The sequence below is a fragment of the Anoplophora glabripennis genome, unplaced genomic scaffold (assembly GCF_000390285.2).
Source record: "Anoplophora glabripennis isolate ALB-LARVAE unplaced genomic scaffold, Agla_2.0 scaffold167, whole genome shotgun sequence".
NCBI classification, from domain to species: Eukaryota; Metazoa; Arthropoda; class Insecta; order Coleoptera; family Cerambycidae; genus Anoplophora; species Anoplophora glabripennis.
The window spans coordinates 213,096-235,448 of record NW_019416283.1 but is presented as its reverse complement, the minus strand read 5'-3'; the positions used below and the strand labels follow the sequence as shown (position 1 = coordinate 235,448).

Below are 22,353 nucleotides of genomic sequence, written 5' to 3'. Positions count from 1 at the left end.
CTTCAAACACTAGATTCTCTAAGGAGACCTACAAACGTGCATAGGCACGGTAAAGCCACAAACCAGTGCTTAGACAAGGCAAAGCCTATAAAGACAGTGATAAAAACATCAGAGTGACCTTATTCGAAGTGCCCAAAAACATTCCAGTGCAGAAAATAGGCTCAGTTTATAGCCTCCAGTGTATCCATCCACGTTATAGGCAAAATAACAGAGAGCATGTTCTATTCACACCAGGTCCAAAATCAAAGTCCTGGGCTCAGCTAGGCAGAGGGAACTGCGATGAAAAGGATCGGTAGTGATATCGTGATAAGGCAATCATTCATTTTTTTGTTCAAAAACTGTTACATGCAAGAGATCAAATTTGTTTCAAATAAATCAAGTTATGTAAAACATATTTTTGAATTATTATATTGACGATAGAAAAAAAAGTAACAAAATAATTACATGTAGAGTTTGTTACTTCTATTACTTGCAGTCGAAGGGGAAGATCAAGAAATTATTCAATAAATTCAGGAAAAGTACATTCTGTCGAAAAAGTATCCGGAAAATATTCAATTAATCATTAAAATTTATTTTTTCTCCTGCTTTGAAGCAGTACACTTTTTCCAACGAACAACCCAATCGTCGAAACACTTTTTAAACGCATATTCCGGTATAGACTCCGGATTTTTGTTTTATTGCTTTTATCTCCCACGAAGTGGTTATTTGAATTTGGGAAAGAGAAAAAAGTCTCCAGGGACCAGCTCCGGCGAACACGGTGGCTGCTCGATGACATCGTTGAGTTTTTGGTCAAAAATTCATTCACATTTATCACTTTATGTGATGATAGTGCATTACTATGGTGCAAAATCAAAGAATTTTCCTCCCATAAATCGGGTCTTTTGCAGCGGATACACTCTCTCAAACGTCTCATAACGCCCATATAATATTCTTTGTTGACTCTTTCTCCATCCGGAATGTTCTATATCGACAACATCAAGATAGTCGAAGAAAATAGTCAACATGACTTTGATTTTTGATTGACTTGAAGTGTTTTTTTTTTTAAGGTTTCGGCTCATTAGAAAATGGCCATTCCGAAGCTTGTTGGATCGTTTGTGTCATACCCGTAAACCCATATCACCTCACCCGTTGAAGAGGTTGAAGGGTGACCGAAGTCATCAACCACTTCTCGACCATGTTTGAATGCAACATTTTAGGAAATTCTTTGTTCAATAACATTATCCGTAGTAAAAAGTAAACAAACTACTTGACAGATCGCGCTCAGACTTCGCGTCAGAGTACAGTGCTGCCAACTTTCCATCAGAAAAGGAATTTAAATCTACTTTGCACGAAATTTTTAAATGACCATTCCGGATACTTTTTTGACAAAATGTATTCATCATTTAATATTTGTAATATTCTTGATTTTATGGGAAAATATAGAAATTAAATAACGAGCGTTCAAATAAAAACGTGGTCGCAGTTGGCTCTGATACATTGGACGTAGGGAGTAGCTTATAGCGACCAACTTAACCTCATTTCTCAACGAGCTGTATAGCAGCTGTCAGTTTCAATAAAGAATAATCGTGATAACAATAACAAACAATTAAAGGAGCTGCGGAAAGTGTCCCCCTCCTTGTTATAACAATAAATTAAAGCAGCTGCTGAAAGTGTCCCCCTCCTTGTTCCAAGCACTTTTCACACCTGTTCCTCAAAGAATTAAAGACAATTTCTAAGCTGCTCGGGGTATTGTTAATTTCACGAATCTTGTCTATAAGTCGAGCCTGCAGATGGTTTAAATCAGGAATAGGCAGTTCAAAAATAGTGTTTTTAAGGTAAGGCCACAAAAAGAAATCACACTTCGTAATATCACATGACCTCGGTGGAAATTTATGTTCAGCATTTAGACTTATTAGTCGATTTTGGAAAACTTCCCTCAACATATTCATCGTCTCGCCTGCCGTATGTGCCCTTGCGCCATCTTGTTGAAAGTAAAAGTTTGTAATTTCGTTTTCTTCCAGCTGGTTAACAAAAGGAGCGATAATTTCTTCTCTATACCTTTGCGCAGTAAGAGTACCATTAAAAAAAATAGGTCCATAAATCCTCCTTCGATTGAGAGCACACCAAACTCCAATTTTTTGAGCGTGTAGAGGGCCCTCGACAAAAAAGTTATCTGGTTTTTCAGAAGACCACATTCTCATATTCTGTGAGTTTACATAACCACTTAAATGAAACCAGGCTTTATCAGAAAAAAAGGTGATATTATGAAGTTCACCGTAGTTGTTTAAAAACCATTCACAAAATACAGCCCGTCGCGAAAAATCAACTTCATGAAGTTCTTGCTGACAAGTTAAACGATAGGAGAACAAACGCAAATCTTTTTTTAACACTGTGTGGCAGGTACCGACTGATACTCCTACCATTTGTGATATAACACGTACAGAAGTTCTTGGCGCATTTTCCATTATTTGTTGGACATTTTCTTTTAATTCTTCAGTCCGCTTTTTAGGTCGGCCGCTTCCTTCTTTTCTTGTTACACTGCCCTTTTCACGAAAAACATTAACATAACGCTGAACTGCACTTTGAAAAATTTTGTACTCAACAACGCCGGGAAATTGATTTTGAAATTCTATGAAACATTCCTCAATAGAATACTTCCATATTCCATCAATCTTGCGACCATTTCTAAAGTAGGACTCTATGATAAACACTTTTTGTTCTTGATAAAACACCATTTTAAACGCTTTTTAAAACGAAAATATTCAAATTGATAGCGGCGATATAGCGCTTTGACAGATGACGTTTAAGTTCATTTGCTATACGCTACGCCCTACGTCCAAATTTTCAGAACCAACTTGACCACGTTTTTATTTGAACGCTCGTTACAACTCTCCCCGTTAGGGGGGATAGAGGGGGAGCCTTATAAATACCTATGAAGCGAAGGACTGAGGTTTTTTTACAAGCAAGAATCCTTTAATTTTCAAAACATCGTTAATTTTTCCGCGCTTATTTATTTACACTCTGTATACTTGCAATCCTGACTCCTACTCAAAATACTGTTGCTTTTAAATTCTTCTTGAAATGTCTATTTCTGTTTTAATAAAATTATCGCAGTCGAAGCGCCGTCTGATTGATTTACGTCGGTGTCTCGCGTGAGTGCCACCGATGAGTCGCGATAACGCCGAAACGGTTGTTTACGGCGGCGCCGCAGTTTCGGGAACGTCACAACAATAAATCAGTTTCTAATAACATTTATTTAGGGCGGTGAGAGAAAAAATTTCGGTAACGTTTCATAACATCATTCCCACGTCGAGAGACAATACCACGGGATTACGCTGATGATTTATGAACTTTGAACGGCATTGAAAGGATAAACAAATAAATTACGGAGAGTAAACAAACAGCGGTTACAGCTCCTTTGTTATCTGTTATCGTTATTTTTTTTTCTAACATTCCTCGCACGATCGTGCTTGTGGGGATACGGGTGATACTGATAGTGCTCGACGCCCAATTTTTGTTTACGTAACCCGTATACCTGGCGCCGAACTTCAAACAAGACTGAACCAGTGTTTTCAACAAAATATTTGTCTTGCTATTTTTATCAGCGTAATGATTGTTGTGTGCTTTTTTATCAGTGTTTTCGCTGTTTATTATATCCCTATTAGATGCTGCTTTTCCACACTTGGACTCGTGTTCCTCGTATCAAGGATACCTCGTCATCCGCACGCAATTCAGTTTTTTTTAAATTCCTTTTCAATACTGTTGTTTCAAATATTTTTTTATTGTATGATTTTTATCTGATATGTAATAACATATCATTTTACAAGTGTTTCAAATGACGAACTGCATTTTTTTATTACAATTACAATTATTACAAATTAATTTTGTAAAAACAAAAGTAAATCGTTCTTGCAAAACTCTTAATTAGTGAATTTTCTTTGGTAATTTTTTAAATACAACGTCAGGAAATAAGGGACCCACACCACACACGGCCTTTATGAAAATGTGGGCTCGGTCAGATTGTTTGAAATTGTGATAAGTGGTTGGTATTGTGCTACTTTCCAAAAGTCTCCACAGTTCCTGGTTCCAAAAATCAATTATTTTTACTTAGGCCAGGAAAAAGAGCTGAGAAATGACCATTTCGCGACTTTTTGTTTCGGCGAGCTGAATTTATCACTATAGATGCTAAATATTATGTACAATAACATATTAGTTCTCACAGTTATAAAAATGGGGGGAAGATTGTTTACAGGCTGGTTAATTGTATAATTTTTACGTAAATACAGGTTTTTCGCTTATAACTTTTTTCCGTTCATTTCCACGAGAAGACAGTAAAGTATCATTTTTTTTGGTCTTCAAGAGACCTACAAAATTAGCCCTCGAGCGTCAAAAAATATTGATTAGATCAAAAGTTATGGCCTTATAAGTAAATTAACTAATTACACAGGCCGACAAAATTTCAAAAAAAAAATTCCAGAGATCAGACGCTACGCTTCCGAAGGCATTTGGCGCGCTGAATCCGAATCTGGCCTCAGAATTGATCCATCACCCTAGGTTTCCGAGATATTCTAACCTAAAAGTGCAAAAAACACGTACTTTTGCTATATTCAAGGTTATGTAACTTGGCGAAAAAAATTTTTTTCTTGAAACTGAAAACATCATTGGAAACGACTATCTTTCCCCTTCAAAACTCATTTTTTTATTTGGAAAAACCTCTATTTTCCGCGGAGATATCGTCAATTTAAGATAACCAGTATGGCTATATTATTACATCATGGCTAACCCCATAACACTGAGCGCTGCTAGCCCTAATTGTTAGGAACGTTAACCCCAAGCCCTATAACCCCACAACACTAAACGGAGCGAGCGCCCTCATCGTCAGGAAGGTTAACTTCAAGCCCTATAACCCAATAACACTAAGCGCTGCGAGCCCTAATCGTCAGGAAGGTTAACCCCAAGCCCTATATGTCTGGAAGGTTAATCCCAAGCCCTATAACCCCACAACACTAAGCGCTGTGAGCCCTAATCGTCAGGAAGGTTAACTTCAAGCCCTATTACCCAATAACCCATAATACCTATTAATTGTGTTACAGGTCGAGCCATGGTTTAATAAGGTAGCTATACTGATCATCTTTAATCGACGATATCTCCGCGAAAAATAAAGCTTTTTACAAATAAAAAAAATGCGTTTTGAAGGGGAAAAATAGTAGTTTCCAATGATATTTTCAGTTTTGAGAAAAAATACGTGTTTTTTGCACTTTTAGGTTAGAATATCTCGGAAACCTAGGGTGATGGATCTGGGGCCAGATTCGGATTCAGCGCGCCAAATGCCTTCGGAAACGCAGTGTCTGATCTCTGGAATTTTTTTCCTTGTTGGCCTGTGTTATTATTAGTCTGGATGATCCCGAGCATCTTCCACAATCGCACTGATTTTTTTCATGGCAGATTTCATAATAATACATTGAAATCTATCATTTGACATACTGTCAAATTTGACGACCTATTGTTAAACAAATTAGGTTGGTAGCGGCAAAAAACTGTCTAACCGGCAACCCGAGTACTTTCCCAGATAAAAATAATAAATAAATTTGTGGAAGTATGTTAAGTGCTCAAGAAATATTGTCAAAAGTCAGTGGGTCGCTTGATTTTTCGGTGAGCCGTGGCGCGGCGGAAAGGTGGGGGAAGCGAACGACAGCGAGTCCGAAGAAAATGATGATAATATTCATAGTCCTGCCGTTAAAAAAGCGAAATTCACTTGAAAATAATATATTTGACAGTCTGTAACTATTGTTTTTCCAAGGAATCTTGACGATTTTTTTTTTAACTTAAAGCTCTTTTCATAAGCTTTCCAAATATGTAACTATATCAAGCGCGTGCGTCATATATTTTATTTTGCAACTAAGGCTAAAAAATAAAAAAAAAATCCAGGTTGCAAATTTGAAATTAAAAAAGATAGATTTCAATGTATTATTATGAAATTTACATTGAAAAAAATCAGTGCGATTGTGGAAGATGCTCGGGATCGTTCAGACTAACAATTAGTTAATTTGTTTATAAGGCCATAACTTGTAAACTATTCAATTTACCGATTCCAGATTTCGTGTGAGTTATTAGACAGTGATAAGGAATGAATGAAGTCTTAAATAAATTTCTTCTGTTTATAACTTTTGATCTAATCAATATTTTTTGACGCTCGAGTACTAATTGTAGGTGTTTTGAAGACGAAAAAAAAAGTGCTTTACTGTTTTCTCGTGGAAATGAACAGAAAAAAGTTATAAGCGAAAAACGTGAATTTACGTAAAAATTAACCAGCCCCCATTTTTCAATTCTGCTGCAAAGTAGTAGGAGTAGTTATTGCAATAAAAACAGTAACTTTTGTGAAATGTTTTTAGAAAAAATTAATCGGAGGACTTTGAAAAGTTGTAATTAATTTCCTGTTAAATCTGAAAAAACTGAATATCTGGCAACAATGCAATTACTTTAATCAAATTATCGTTTTATACCTGGGTGTCAAGTCTGAGATAATCAGTTCATTCATATGTCACAAATTTGCTTATTACTTTTTTTAATTAGTTTTTCTTTCTTAGGGTGCATAAAGCAAGTTCCAAATTAATCAAATTTTCAATAGGTACTGTCCACTTTAACAAAATATTATTCTTTTTTTACTTAAATTTATGTTTCTAACAATTGAACCTGCTGTATATTTGTACAGATTTGAGAGGCAACTAAAACTCCTATTATTACGATTTAGAATTTGTTTTGAAAAGACCAAGTTTATTTTTATGATAGCACCACAATGCTACTTAAAAGTAATGTTTGACCTTGTTCGGTATACAATGGCAAAACAAAACCTAGGCCTTGTAATTATGTCGAATGTCAGTGTCATTTATCGGTTTTTAAATACAGTAATCAGTTTACAGAATATACACAGCGTTCCTTAGCACTGGTGAGCTTCTACTTTGGTCAAAATATCTTTTTTTATTTATTATTTATTTGCGTTGTCATCTGTCATCATTTTACTCGGGAATTACCCCTAATATGGGAAGAACCGGTATTTTTACGGAGATCTCCATGTATTGCCTGCAGTGGACTCTCGTGTTCTGCTGACCGGCAAAGGGGCAAACGAGATGTTCGGACGCCTCCCACATCATGCCAACCGAGGGTGTAGACGTCGCATTGGCAGATTGTCTTCCGTGTGGGAAACCATCTAATTTGTTTTGTTGTCTTCTTGCACTTCGTACACTCTCGGGAGGACACGGTTTCCTGGATGCTTTTAATTTAGTGCAACTGCACTAAATGATTAAATCCGTTTCTGGTGAATGAACGGCAAGACATCGGGTCGACGTTCGTTCACAGGTCTTGATGGGTCCGCAACGGTACTATGTTCGTCTTCGTTGGCGCTGCTCTGCGGCGGTGTTGATTATTTTTTTAATTTTTTGCGCAGGTGGCAAAATACTCAATAAACAAGAAATAACGGAAACTGCAATAAATAAATAGCTTCAGACGATATTTTTTGGCTATCCATAAAAAAATCAAAAATGTGAGTTATATGGATCCCAGTTTTCATAGCGATCTGGACAAAAAAAAATTTATATTTTTTTGGAAAGGTACTAGGCTTTAAAAATTTTAATAAATATTATTTGCACCATGTGCATGTTTGCCGAGTCGATAGGTTTTGTAATGTCGAAATACCTCGCTATTATTGAAACTATTTCCGGTACTGATACCGGCTACACGTGGATATTTATCACCACTAATCGATTGTTTATCTTCTTTCATTCTTAGCGTACGTATCAGTTTGTTTGTATATGGTTTTATAGTTTTGTTACCTAATATTGAGGACCATAGAAAATTACTTTTTTCGTGAACAGGAAGAGTTTGCGGACAAAGTCACTGACGTCACTAAACAATTAGAAAATTATTTAAATATATCCTACGAGTGTCTCATTTTGTTGCCAGTGAATGAAACTTGGCGTATATCTATCTGTACCATTAAAATGACTTATGTATTGGGCTCCTTAAAACAGATACGTTTATCAGTGAAAAGTGCAACATATTTTGTTTTATCAGATTTACAAAGCATTTTAAAATATACGACTATAAGCTTATCTATAGTTTTGTCTAGAATTATCCTCAATTTATTTTTCACTTACGTCTTACAGAAATTACTCTTAAAATTTCTTATTTTATGACGAAATAATCGAAGTTCATTATCGACCGCACACGTCGAAATACTACACACGATGTTGTAAAAGTCGATTTCATTTATGTGTTTGCTTTCAATACGTCTTTTACACTGAAAGGAACTCCAGTGCAACAAAATTGTTTCACAAATTCGATAATTTTATAAAAATGTATTTTATTAGTTTAGTAGACATAGGATACTCATGCGGCGAGAAATTTTCTAATTTTGTTAAATTTAGAGACCGATATAATACAATTAAATGGGCCTTTAAATTAAATCGCAGTTTTGGTCAACTTGCCTGAATTTTCGATATATGTAGAATAAGCCAGGGTTAAAAAAAATTAAAGTGTTTTTTCAAGATTACTCAAAAAGGGAAAAGTATAAAAATTGTAGTTTTTTTTCAATCTACTCTAAAAATATGAACTTCCTTTCAGAGAAATAGTGTTTTTTTTTTTTGTTTTTAATAATGTTAGGGGCGTATATACCGAGCGTGGACCATTGAAGGATACTGGATACTTATAATTAATTTTTAATAAACAAAACACTTACTGTGCTCACAAGTCAGGGTCTGGCTGTCGTCAGGAGCGACCTCTGGCACTTAAGCTAAGCTCAGGACCTTTTTCCGAAAATAAAAGAAACACACATGAGTACCCAAGCATACCCTCACCTTAAGCATAACAACTTAAATCAATTACTACTGTTTAGATATACTTTTCTCAAATTGCTGCAGCTAACTCTACTCAAAACATCTTTTACTGATATGGCCAATTCATTCAACTATTTATCAGATATCAGGCTAACAATGCAAACCGACCAAACCACCTCTGCACAACCAACATTGGCTGAAAAACAATAGCACTGAGATAGTTCATGGCCAGACCATCCGTACCGGAGCCAGACTGTATCACCGCAGCTAACAGCCTCCTAAGGTACCCTCCGTGTCACCGCAGCTAACGGTTCGGACTGTATCACCGCAGCTAACAGCCCTAGGATACCCCGCTCATGGCCAGACGCGTCCAATTCCAGAACCAGACTGTATCACCGCAGCTAACAGCCTCTGAGATATCCCCCGTGTCACCGCAGCTAACGGACGGACTGTATCACCGCAGCTAACAGCCCTAAAATATCTCCATACCTCAGAACTAGACCGTATCACCGCAGCTAACGGCCCTTCACAACAACTCTCAACAAAACAATAATAGGCAGGTCTGGTCAAGCAAACATTGCTACCAATTTCCACATATGATTCATTTCAACAGTACAGAATACTTAATTAACAATTAGTAAGCATGCTAAGATACTCAGTGATAAACTCACCCTGTAATTCACAATTACAAGAACTCCAGTTATTTCCTCTTATTGACACTGTCTTTAAACTACACACACGCACACTTCACGGTCTTTTATAAAATGAGACCATATATAGGAACCGTATTAGGGTTCGACTAAAACAGGGTAGAAGGCATTCATTCTTTATCAGTGTTTATATTAACATCACACCTCGGGCTAGTCGGCGCATCAGCCTTCTCAGCGTCTTTAGTCAAATAAATATCTAATATAGGATGTCCCTAACAATAAAAACGTTATCACAATTTTAATTTTTCAATTGTCAATTTTTTTATCTTTTGAATTTTAATTAGTTTCAACGACGTTGCCATGACAAAGATAAATATTACGTTTGCTATTGTCGCACAATTATAATTGTTTCCTTTAAAATATCTTTAAAATGTCTTTAAAGATAAGCAAAAATTTTAATCAAGAATGCCTTTTCCTCGTAAAATGAATAAAAATGTTTTACTGTCCTTTTCTATCAGAGTAGGCCGATTCATATACAGATTGAAACTATAATATAAATTTTTACTCTAAGCAACTTTCCTTAATAACATATTTCTGTATTGTTTAAAACAAAGGCAGTTTATTCTTGAACGATTTTTATATTTACCGATTTTCTGATCACCCTGTACATGCAGGAAAAAAGTTCTCCATGCCAATCGCATTTTAAAGACAAGCAACAACTTTAATCACGAATGCCTTTTTCTCGTAAAATGAAAAATAAAAATATTTTCCCTCTTTTCTACTCTTACCGTAGACATACTGTATATTTCAAAATCAAAACAACTTTTCAATACTTTAAATAATGAATCGAAGACATAGAAAACAATTGTTTTAGTGTTCTCATTAAAACTGACAATTAAAAAATTAAAATTTTTATACCATCTTTTATTAAAAATAAGAAATGAAAAGAAAGTTTATATTTTTTACAGCAGATTGAAAAAAAAACTATTGATTCATTATTTTTCCTGCTTGTTGTGATTTTTTAAAATTTCACATATTATCACTTAACTTAATGTTAATAGTAGAAGAAAAAGTCAATAGATCATTTTTATTTAAAATTTTATCCTCTACAAATGTTACAAGAAACTTTTTTCTAGCTTTCTAGCTTTTACCCCTTTTGAGTTATCTTGAAACAAACACTTTATTTACTTTCACCCCTCGCCGGGGGTTTAAAAAAATTACTGCCACTTTTTGTTATTTGTATACCTCAAACTAACGTATTAAAAAATTCATTCAAGTTGACCAAAAATGCCGTTTAAAGGCCCATTTAATTGGACTAATATGAAAAAAATAGTATACTAGCAAACCGCAAGCAGCAGCTGCCTTGTCCTATTATCTTTTTATGTCAATTACAAACTTGTTAACGTATTTTTTTCTTTTTTTCAGTGCTATGACTACCAATACAAAAAAGGAAGAATTAGAACCAAGATCAAGAGTGCGATCGTCTTCTGCTACAGAATCCTCCAAACCTAACAATGCGGTCAATAGGACTAGGCAAGGAGCCTCAGGAGTCCAACGGACACATGTGTTCTCTCAAGGTAAACGAAACATCCCTAGCGGGTAATTTTCCGCTGCCGTTTTCGTATTATTTATCCAATTTTGATGTTTTTTTTATGTTTAAACTTTCCCTTATATCTGAATGTACATATAGACGTAACAATTAATAAATTTTTAGTTTTGTTAGGTGCCTGTTAATAAACTTTTTAAGTAAAGGTTCAATATCAAATCATTATTGTCGATCGTCAACATTATTACGTATAAAATGGCTTGTAATAGTCAGTAGTACATGAATAAAACAATAATTACGTTTTACATTTCAATTACAGAAATCTATCATTAAGTTCATTAGGTTTTTGCGCATCTTCGCGCGTTTATCGGAGTTAATGTTAATGAATGGGTATTATTAGCGATACTCGTTCATTTATGTAATTAATAATTATCTGTAATTCGTTCTGATAGTCTTTGATAACAAACATCGTAGTTTATTAATATTTCTCTGGGATTATGCCCTTATTGGATCATTGACGTGATTCTTCGAAAAATGAATGAAACTCGCGCAGAAAGATATTGCAAGTCCTTCTACAAAAAATATTTAAATGTGAAGTGAAGAGAAAAACTACGCGCACGCCTATGACTCGCATCCCATTGTTGCCCTCGTGGGTAGCGTTTCTGTGTGCGTAGATAGTAAACTTTATAGCCTTTTGAAATTTATGATCGGCAAAAAGCCGAACTACTTTTGTCGCTAAAATATGACGTCTCTGTTTGTGGTTGTAACAATAAATTATTACCCTTACTCCTATGCAATGGGTGGGTTCTCGGCTTCGGCAGAAATCAGTCCGCATCGAGGATTTTCGCGGCTTACAATGAGTTTTAGTATCAACTTTGATGATGCCCTTCCCTTCGATGTTTTATTGCTTATTTTTATTATAAAAAAATATGAGGGGACAATGTTAAATGTATACATATACGGGGTATATCAGAAAAGGCCAATTTATGGAGTTATATAAAAAATTATTCTTTTAAAATGTACAGGACGTTAGGACAGAATTTTTAAACAGTTTTTTTTTAATAACCTCTATGATTTTTGAGATGTTAACTTCAAATTTCTCACATATGTTATTTATTGCACTGCAATTGTTACGAGTTTATGGAGATTTGTGCACTTCGAAAAACAAATGGAAGGCGGGGTTGCCGTGACCCCTTATCCTTCCCATCTCTTTTACAGGGTGGCCAAATGAAAACTAAACAGAGCCATTTTCAGGAACTGCGTCAAGATTGTAGAAAAACGGCAAGACCCGTCGATTTTAGATTAAAGGGGGACATTCTTTGCTGGTATTTTTGACTCAGCCACTTTCACCCCCAAACAAGGGTAATCACCCCAAAATATTTAAATGGCATTGGGGTAATATTTCTTTTGAAAGCTCTTACAATTCTCTTTATAACAGACTTTAAATTTTGTAATTCCGCCCAATACTTATTAGCCAATGGTATAAATTTAGTATTTCTTGCGTTACATTGGTTTTTGGCGATTTGTTATCACTTTCGTAAAAAAAACACAATTGAAAAAAACAGAAATGAATGCTATACACATACACAATGAACGTAAAATTAGTGGATTCCAAATTATTTTCTAGTATTATTTTGGAAGCGTTGGTTGGTAGTTTATTTAATTGTGTTCTTGAAAATTAAACACTATGGTTTATTCCATTGCGGAAAGGGTAGATATCATCACTTTATGAACAATAATGTGCGAATAGAACAGCTCAGCTATTTAATGAACAACAACAAGATCGACATGTCAGGAGGAAGTATGTTCTATAGTTAGTAAAAAAAAAAATTCAAGAGACAGGGAACGTAGCCAATAAAAAACGAGAAATTGAAAAACCTATAGTTAATGAAGCTAGTGAAGTTGCAGTTTTGGGACAAGTTCATCTTGATCCTACATTAAGTACGAGGCAGCTGGCATCTGTGTCTGGGATAAATCGAACTAGCATACAGACCATTTTGAAGAAGAATAAATTCCATCCATACAAAATACATTTAGTCCAGGAACTTCATGAGGCTGATTATAACCGCCGTTTGCAATTTTGCGAAATAATGAATGAGCGAGCACAGTTTCTTTTTAACATGTATTTTTCTGATGAATGCAATTTTTTCTTGAACGGGACGGTAAATCGTCACAATTGCCGCTATTGGTCCGATTCAAACCCAAGAGTTTTTCACGAGGTGCATACACAGCAACCGGAAAAATTCAATGTATGGGCTGAAATTTTCGGTGACCGGCTGGTGGGTCCCTTTTTTCTACCTAGTAATTTGACTGGCCAAATGTTTTTGCAATTACTGGAAGACGCTATTGACCCTGCCTTGACTGATATTATTGAAAATGTTCCAGAGTATGATGAAGATCATTTGATTTTTCAACAGGACGGCACTCCTCCGCATTATGCGTTAATTGTCCTTCAGTATTTGGATCAACGTTTTCTACGGAATTGGATGGGAGAAGAGGCAGCATTGAGTGGCCTCCACGATCGCCGGATTTATCGCCCCTTGATTTCTTTTTGTGGGGATACCTAAAAAGTAAAATCTATAAAACACAGCCAGCGTCGCTGGAAGATTTGCGTCAAAGAATCGTCGACGAATGCCATCGAATCACTTCGGAAATACTTCGGAATGTGCGTGAACGTTTCGAACAAAATCTTTATTCTTGTATGGAAGCGGGCGGTCATCAGTTTGAACATTTAATCAACTAAGTAGTAAGTAAGCAACTATACATAATTTAAATTTTAAAATGTATATTATTTTCAAAGTATTGGGCGGAATTATAACATTTAAAGTCTGTTGTAAAGAGAATTGTAAGAGCTTTCAAAAGAAACATTACTCAACCCGCAATGCCATTTAAATATTTTGGGGGTGATGCTTACCCTTGCTTGGGGGTGAAAGTGGCGGAGTCAAAAATACCAGCAAAGAATGTCCCCCTTTAATCTAAAATCGACGGGTCTGAGCGTTTTTCTACAATCTTGACGCAGTTCTTGAAAATGGCTCTGTTTCGTTTTCATTTGGCCACCCTGTATAAGGGCTACGCGCTGTTTTATGATGTAACCACACAGTAAAAAAATAAGCTTATGATATTAATAAGTACACTTATTTGTCACTGACTTGCACAAGGGCACCCTTTTGATCTAAAAAATCTTAATGTTTTAAATATACATCGTCTTTTTATCTCTAAGAAGATGTGCAATATTATTTATTTCTTCAGCCAAGAATGAATAATCCAAGAATTCAGTTACTGTACTGTAGTAAATATAGTTTTAAAAATTTTGGTATTAAACCTTTGCAGCCATATGTATTTGAAATACTCAAATGAATTATAGTATCACCCGATAATTTTAGTTTATATATCAAGGTGTCTCATTTTTTTCCTATAGTCTAGACAATCTATTAAAAACAACAAACATTAATAAGATACAACCAATTGGGTGTTATCTTGTTAAAACTGCATTCTCTGATTATTATTCGGTCATAAATATTCATTTCCTATATTAATTCCTTATTAGTGTGTCGATTTAAAGGCAACCAATCATTAATAATAATATAATAAACAATATTGTTGCCTGATACTTTTTGTAAGTATATTCCAGACTTTATTTTCCTCCGAGGAGTGCCTCGATTGTAATTAATAAGTTGATAACAGTTTTATGGAAGCACCTGGTATTTTGACGTAAGATATTTGTGATGCTTCGAGATAAGGATAACACTTGACTGTTAGCACCGTATCCGTGGAAGTGTTTGTTGTTCGTTTCGGATTGTTTACTACATGTTTATCTGAACTGAACAGTGATGTCATATATTTATCGACTGTAAATCCAATATTTGCAATTAACATGTCAAAGGCGCTACAGAGTTGCGAATTCGAATGGATGTAATCGATTACCAAAAACTATTAAATTCAAATTGGGAAAAACAACTGGTTTCGTACGGTTCTGTTCTCGTGTGGAGGTTGTTTTTTTTTATGCTGAATAATGTTGTTTGTTATTTGATACTGCAGTGGATGAGTCAACCGTGGAATTTTTTGATAATTTTGCCGCCGGGCGCCATTAAATTACATATTACATAAATGTCAATTAAATGTTCCTTGCTACTGAAAATATGGCCCCCATAGACCCAAAAGTTTAAACAAACGTTGTTTGTCTTTACTTTTATTGCCTCGCTTATTTTTAACAGTACGAGGTGTTAGAAAAAGAGAAGAAATCAAGGCGTACTTCTTCTTTTTTCTACACCATTGACATTTTTGGAAAAATAATAAGGAATATTGTTTAAAAAAGCAGGTAAATTACATTGAAAAGGTAATCGGACTCACCTGTTTCTAGAAAATGGCAAAATATGATTTTAAAATCTTTTGCGATATGGCACAAGCTGTTTAATACTTTTATTTAATGAATTTCAACCTTTTTTCTTTATTTTTTTTATTTATTATAATATCCATTTTGAATTCCACGAGTATGAAAGAGTGTTAATGGTTCTGACTTGTTTTATCTTTGAAACAGTTATTTTTAATATAGCTAGATATGTTTTTTTCCTCAAAATATACCGTAAAATAAAACTGTTTTGTGATTTGTAACGTTTTGTTGATTTATTGATTAATATTCTATATGTCCAAATCTCTTAAAAACAGCTGGAGTAATTTAATCTTCTTACATTTTAATAAATTTTTACACAAAAAGTTGTTGAGACATTCAGGCCGAGTATGTATCCCATTTACGCTAAAACGTTATGTTAGAAATAACGTTTTTAATAACGTGCCGTAAACGGCCGCTATTTTATGTTGTACGTAGATACCTGTTATTTGCGCTCTACGTTGTATTTGTTTCATAACCTAAAAGAACTTTTTTAGTTGTATGTGTTTTTGTCTATTGTCGGGTATTTATAATAATTCTGCATTATTATCATCAAATAATATGTCAGTGAAATACATTCTCAAAGTTCGCCCCTAAAAACAGTTCTAAATATCTAAGGTTCTAATCAATATTTTGGAATAAAAAAAATTACTTATAAAAAAACAGATGTTTCATTAGTGATTTCGTGTTTGGGGGTTGCTACCCTTATTTTTTATTTCAAAAAAACTACATTTTTCAAAAAATTTTTATATATAAAAAATTCATATTTGTTAAAAAAAATTAAAAATATAACTTATGTAAACAAATTGGCAAAATTAAGTTATCGAACAACCCCCTAGCGAGCAAAAAATGTCTGTACGATTACAATTAACATTACAAAATAAAAAGTTTTTACAATTTCTCTTCTAATCATACGAATAATTTGTTCTATTAGCCTCAAACGGATTTAAACGGATGCAAACTACCCCTCATGTTCACCCCCCAAAAACAGTATTTCTGTGACATCTCGAGTTCTAATCAATATTTTGAAATGAAACAAAATGAAAATTACTTTATAAAAAAAAACAGATATTTCACAAATAATTTTTTTTATTTCATTTCAAAATATTGAGATGTCACAGAAATACTGTTTTTGGGGGTGAACATGAGGGGTAGTTTGCATCCGTTTAAATCTGTTTGCGCCTAATAGAACAAATTATTCGTATGATTAGAGAAAAAGTAAAAACATTTTATTCTGCAATGTTAGTTCTAATCGTATAGAAATTTTTCGCTCACTAGGGGGTTGTTCGAGAATTTAATTTAATTTTGCTAATTTGTTTACATAAATCATATTTTTTATTTTTTTTAACAAATATGATTTTTTTATGTAATAATACATATAAAAAATGTTTGAAAAATATAGTTTTTCTGAAATAAAAAATAAGGGTAGCAACCTCCAAACACGGAATCTAATGTGAAACATTTGTTTTTTTATAAGAAACAATTTCCATTTATTTTCATTCCAAAATATTGATTAGAACCCCAGATATTTAGAAAAAACTGTTTTAGGGGGCGAACTTTGAGGATGTATTTCACCCCCTAAATATATTTTTCCGCCGATAAAAAAATATGTCATTTAATTTTTTATGTTCTACAACCGAGTCTACAACATATATAAAAATATTGGAAATCGGAGAGTTCGGGTTGGGGTAGTTTCCTTGTTAGATCCTTCTTCGTTTGAATTAACCTAACAATAATTTTAGGGTAAATACTTACCTAAGTTACAACTTACCTTCGATGTGCGTTTATAAAACCGGCAAGTAAATGTAAATTTAATAAGCCGTTTATTTTCATTAGACAAATAACACGTAACGTTAAACTATAGCGACACCAAATTCAAGAAACTATGTTATAATTTAAGATAACGTGTTACAAACTATATTATGTCGTACTTACCCGTTATTTACGAGTTTGCATTTGTTTCATGTTTCATAACCTAAAAGACATCTGTCAGTTATATGTGTTTTTGTCTAATACTGACTCTTGTTTATAATAATTTTGCATAATTATTATTAAAAATGTCGACACATAAGCGTCTTCAAAAAACAAAAAAATTGCAATACAAGTATTTGCTAAAAATGGTCTTAATTCCTCAATAACGCGCACGTTATATCTTAACAGTTAACGTTAACCTTAACGTTTAACCCTGAAATAACATAACTGTTATTATGATAAAATGGGATACATACTCGGCCTGATTGTGTCAGAAAATAACACATTTGTATCAGTTATAGCATCAGAATATGAAGATTAAGATTGTTTACAATTCTGTAGACAAATTAAATTAAGCATTTTCCGTTTTTTTATAATTTTACAAATCAAGTTAAAAAAAAATGCAGAACCGTATTTTCACAATACAAAATAATACCAAGAGACTGTAGAGCGGTATAGCTTGATCAAATTCTTCTTATCCGCGAGTTTCAGATGCGTGCTAGCAACTTACCAGGCTAGCACCGGAGCTCATTCTCTGTCTGACTCTGAAGTACTTGCCCTACTATTAAGGTCTACTGTCTTTGTCACTCCTATTGTGGACTATTTTCTTGATCTGCACATTTCTCGGACAAGATATGTTTGGTCAACCTGCATATATTTACACTTATTTTTAAATGTACAGGGTGTTTCTGAAATAAGTGCGTCCCTTGAAAAGGGCGATAGAGGACACAAAAATAAGCAACTTTTATTAAGCAATTGATTGATTTGAGTCTAAAATATTACGTTTCAAATTAAAAAAAAAATCAAATGAAGGTTTAAACAAATCTAAAACCGTCCATTTACCAAACCAAATTAACCACTAATGATTATAGGTATAAATGTAGTGAGAATTTATGAAGTTTCAGAGTGAAACCACCAGATGTGTTGTTATCACAAAGTAATACCAGTTCCTTCTGAAGTCAGTTGAATATGTATAAAAACGCCTAGCAATAAAATTTAATGAGTTTCATAGGCATCCCTAAAAAAGTTTTCTGCTAAAGGTAAAAAATTTATAATAATTTGTATATAATGCGTAGGAAATTTCTATTACATATTTTAATTATTTATGTCCTCAAACAATTTTGTTATATTGATAGTAAATTACGTTTTGTTCCGTTTCAAAAGGTCTCCAAAATGCCAGTTGTAATATTATTAGTAGACAAAATATCCCTCTTATTTCTTCCTTTCGCAATTGTAATATGAATGATTAATAGAAGGTGCCTGTAATAAATTAAAATTATCTGAATCACACCAAATTCCGGATTGCTGCACTGCACTGCTAGGCCATTTATTGACAACTGACTTTATATCCAGGTCGCCCAGTGCGGCTGTGTTTGTGCCGCGTTTGCCCGCGGGGTATATGGGTATGGCTAAATAAATATGGAAACAAGTTTTTCAAATATGTATTTCATGAACCTGGTACATACTGCCAACCTCTTGGTTCTTTAATTGAGATCGGAATGACTATACCAGTAATCGCTGTTGATAGCTAATATTTAATACTAGTTTAATTGTTTTTTATAAAAGCTACATTTTTAACGCGAATAGATTAACCTACTCATGAAAAGAATAAACCAAAGTACTTTTTTTTAAGAAATTTGACTTGACATAAAGCAAATGTGAAATTTTCTCTTAAAAGGTTAAGCCGAATTGATTTGTACAATACAATCAGTGGTATTCATGCTCACTGACTGCCACATGCGCAGTATGGTTATTCTGAAAGCACATTGTTGCGGAGCTTGACTGTCGTTAATCGTGACTTCATGGCTATGAATATGAATACCACTGAATGTATGTCGGAATAATCTATTTAATATTAGACCTGGTTCGTCACGTGGCTGCTCAGTAATGCAAATTTTAAATTACTGTCATCTTGGATGTATTTAATATGTCGTAATAATAAATATTCATTTTCTTTCTTAAACATAACATCTCGAGTTCTCTGTACGGTACAATATTGTCATTAACTCTCTTTAATTTGTAACAGCATTTTTCCAAATTCAAAAACTACGTCCTTGATGCTTTTTTATAACAAAGGTTAACTTTTTCTATAGCCGGCAGCCAACCTGACGCGCCAATTTCTCCTGTTAGCTGTAGGCCTGAGGTAGTTATTTCCGATATTCCAGATAATCCCAATACCTCCACCACCATCGAGACCCAGACCCAGGTAGTTCCTGTTTCTAACAACACGGTTACTGCGGCCGCACCACATTCGATCGGTATGATTTTACACTATGTATCATTTTTTTTCGATTCTGTGGCTGCAGTATGTGTTTCATTGTTTCTTTGACTGTACCGGGATGTGACAGTCGGATCTCTTGATACGACTTGTAGTAATACACCGCGCCTTCCTTACTCAAAGGTGGGTATGAAATCGTTCGCTGTGTTGAGAGATCAGATGTCCTGATACGGTTTAAAGGCTTCCATTTTCTTTTTAGGTCATACTAATTACTAACTACAGTCTTCTATGTATGTTGGGTTGCATATGTGCTGAGCTTGTTTGTTTACTGTCTTTTTTAAGTTCATTTTCAATTTTCATTTCGAAGTTTTATATTTCTGTTTGTTACAATATACTATAATTAAATCCTAAATGATTTCATTTAGACATGAATAGGTATACAAGGTATACAGGGTTATTTGCAAGCCTTGTTACAAACATTGTCAATAGAAAGTACAGGATTAATGTAGGAGGGAGAGAAAAAAATTATGGACGTAGTTCATATAACGCTTTTCTCGAAGTTGTTCTTCGAAGAGGGGTATTTCTTAATTTCTTTGAAACTGCTAATATAAGGATGTAAAAATTTGTACATGTATAAATGTCACCTGTTTTAAGAAAGACATGCAAATCATTTTATTCCCAATAGCACTTTTTTACTTGGTGGATATACAGGGTGTCCCACTTAACTTTCCCACCCCACTTATCTCGGTTAGTTTTACAGATATAAAAATTTTGTTGAAATAAAAGTTGTAATGTTTTTTATGAAGTTTCTGTTGATAGCAACAAAAAAACAATTCAAATTTGTTGATGTGACAGATACAACTTAAAATTTTTTTAATGGAACACACTGTAAATTATTACATTTTTAGATGTAAAATTTTATTGTGTATATAACATACTGTGGCACTTACTTTTGACAGTTTTTGATATATTTGCATTTATCGCATAAATGAACCCCGCAAATTCAAGATTGCCATGATTTTATTGATATTTTGTTTCCGATAATTATTTTGACGTTTATGACAATTAAAATAACAATAAACAGTAGTTATGAATTAATTTTCGGTAAATTAAGTGGGAAGTATGCATTATACCAAAGAAGAATGTAGTAATATTGTCGAAGTATATTTCAATAACAACAATAATGCTGTCAGAGATTACCGAAACAAATATCCTGACATGCATACTCCGTCAAGGAAAACGTTCTTGAATATGGCACGTAAGTTCAGACATTTTCATACGTTGGAGGACAAAAAGCGGACTAGAAATATTAATAATAATAATCAAGAAATGAAATTAAATATTCAATTATATTTCCAAGAAAATCCTAGGTTCTCCGCTAGAGATTTTGATTTTTCTAAATCATGCAACGACCGACATTGCGAATATCAATAATAATTCTGACGTATTAGAAAATGTGATCGCATCAATAAGAAAAATATATGAATTACATACACATCCAGAGGAATGGGAATCAGGCATAGAACAATTATTAAAATTTATATTTTTTTGTTCTGTTAATATTCATTAGGTACTCTTTCTATAATTTTACTATTTTTTCGAACTATTGTTTGCTTTTCTGTTTTCGTTTCCCGATATTTTACAATAAAACTGTCAAAAAATAAGTGCCACATGTTATATACTTTTGTTCAGAATAAAATTTTACATCTAAAATGTAATAATTTACATGGTGCTAAATTTAAATCTGTCAAATCGACATTTAAATTTGAATTGTTTTTTTGTTGCTGCAAACAGAAATTTCATAAAAAACACTGCAATTTTCATTTCAACAAAATTTTTATATCTGCAAAACTAACCGAGATCAGTAGGGTGGGAAAGTTAAGTGGGACACCCTGTACCTGACAGTACGTCTGGAAATATTTCCATGTTTCCCAAGTTGGATTTTATTTCCAGTACTTTATTTTAACATTATTTTCCGTTATTATTTTCGCTTATATTATAATTTTTTCCGAATCACACGTTATCACAAATCTTCCACGCCATTATTGGGCACATTTTATCACAGCTTTACAATTACAACATATTCCAAAATATTTTGTTTGCACACTTGATTAGTCTGTTCTTGGACATGTGTCCTCATTCATGGTTGCCTTGGAGCTTCTCAAAATACAGAGCCTTTTAAATGATTACAAGCCACCTGACTGCCAAGCTTAGACAACCAACATTGCACGATTGGCATTGTCAACTAAAAATCCTTAAATCTTAGCGTCATCAATATTAATGATTCGTTTACAATTACAAACCAGTGGCTTAATAAAATGTGAAAAATGTAATAATTTTTAATTGCCAACACGAGAAAATTAAATTACCGTTCTAAATAAAATTATTGGTCACGTGGTTAATAATATGTGAAGGTTCTGTCTGTTCATATTCATACACAACATATTACACGCTTCGAAAAACTTTTTTCTTTATCAAATTGTCTTAAAGTCAAATGTGACAAGCTTTTTTTTGTTTTATTTTGCTTATCTACCTTTCATAGAGATGTAAAATAGTATATCATATTTTTTATTCTTATTATTTGCGTATATACAGGGTGATTCACAAACGGTGACCAAAAATGAAACCTCCCATTCTTTGGTGAATCGAGTCTCCCGTAGGTATATAATTTTCATTTAATTTTTTTAAATAATTTAAAAATTAGTAAGTGAAATGGTTAGCAATTAGACACATGTATTTTTGTAAACATTGTCCAAAATCTGAGGCCTTTT

The 22,353-nt window shown here is 33.7% G+C and overlaps 1 protein-coding gene across 7 annotated transcripts in view; it reads left to right on the top strand.

Annotated features, from left to right (window-relative positions):
• LOC108904873 (insulin receptor substrate 1) overlaps window positions 1-22,353 on the top strand; it is a 247,979-nt gene that overhangs the window by 208,207 nt on the left and 17,419 nt on the right. For 3 of the 7 annotated variants that reach the window (XM_018707574.2, XM_018707573.2, XM_018707576.2), the window contains exons 4-5: window positions 10,886-11,037; window positions 19,530-19,622. In XM_018707574.2, coding sequence (XP_018563090.2) covers window positions 10,886-11,037; window positions 19,530-19,622 — 245 coding nt within the window. Of the gene's footprint in view, window positions 1-8,820; window positions 9,371-10,885; window positions 11,038-19,529; window positions 19,623-22,353 lie in introns of those variants that run through there. The other 4 variants (XM_018707575.2, XM_018707577.2, XM_018707578.2 and 1 more) reach the window with 2 other exon arrangements.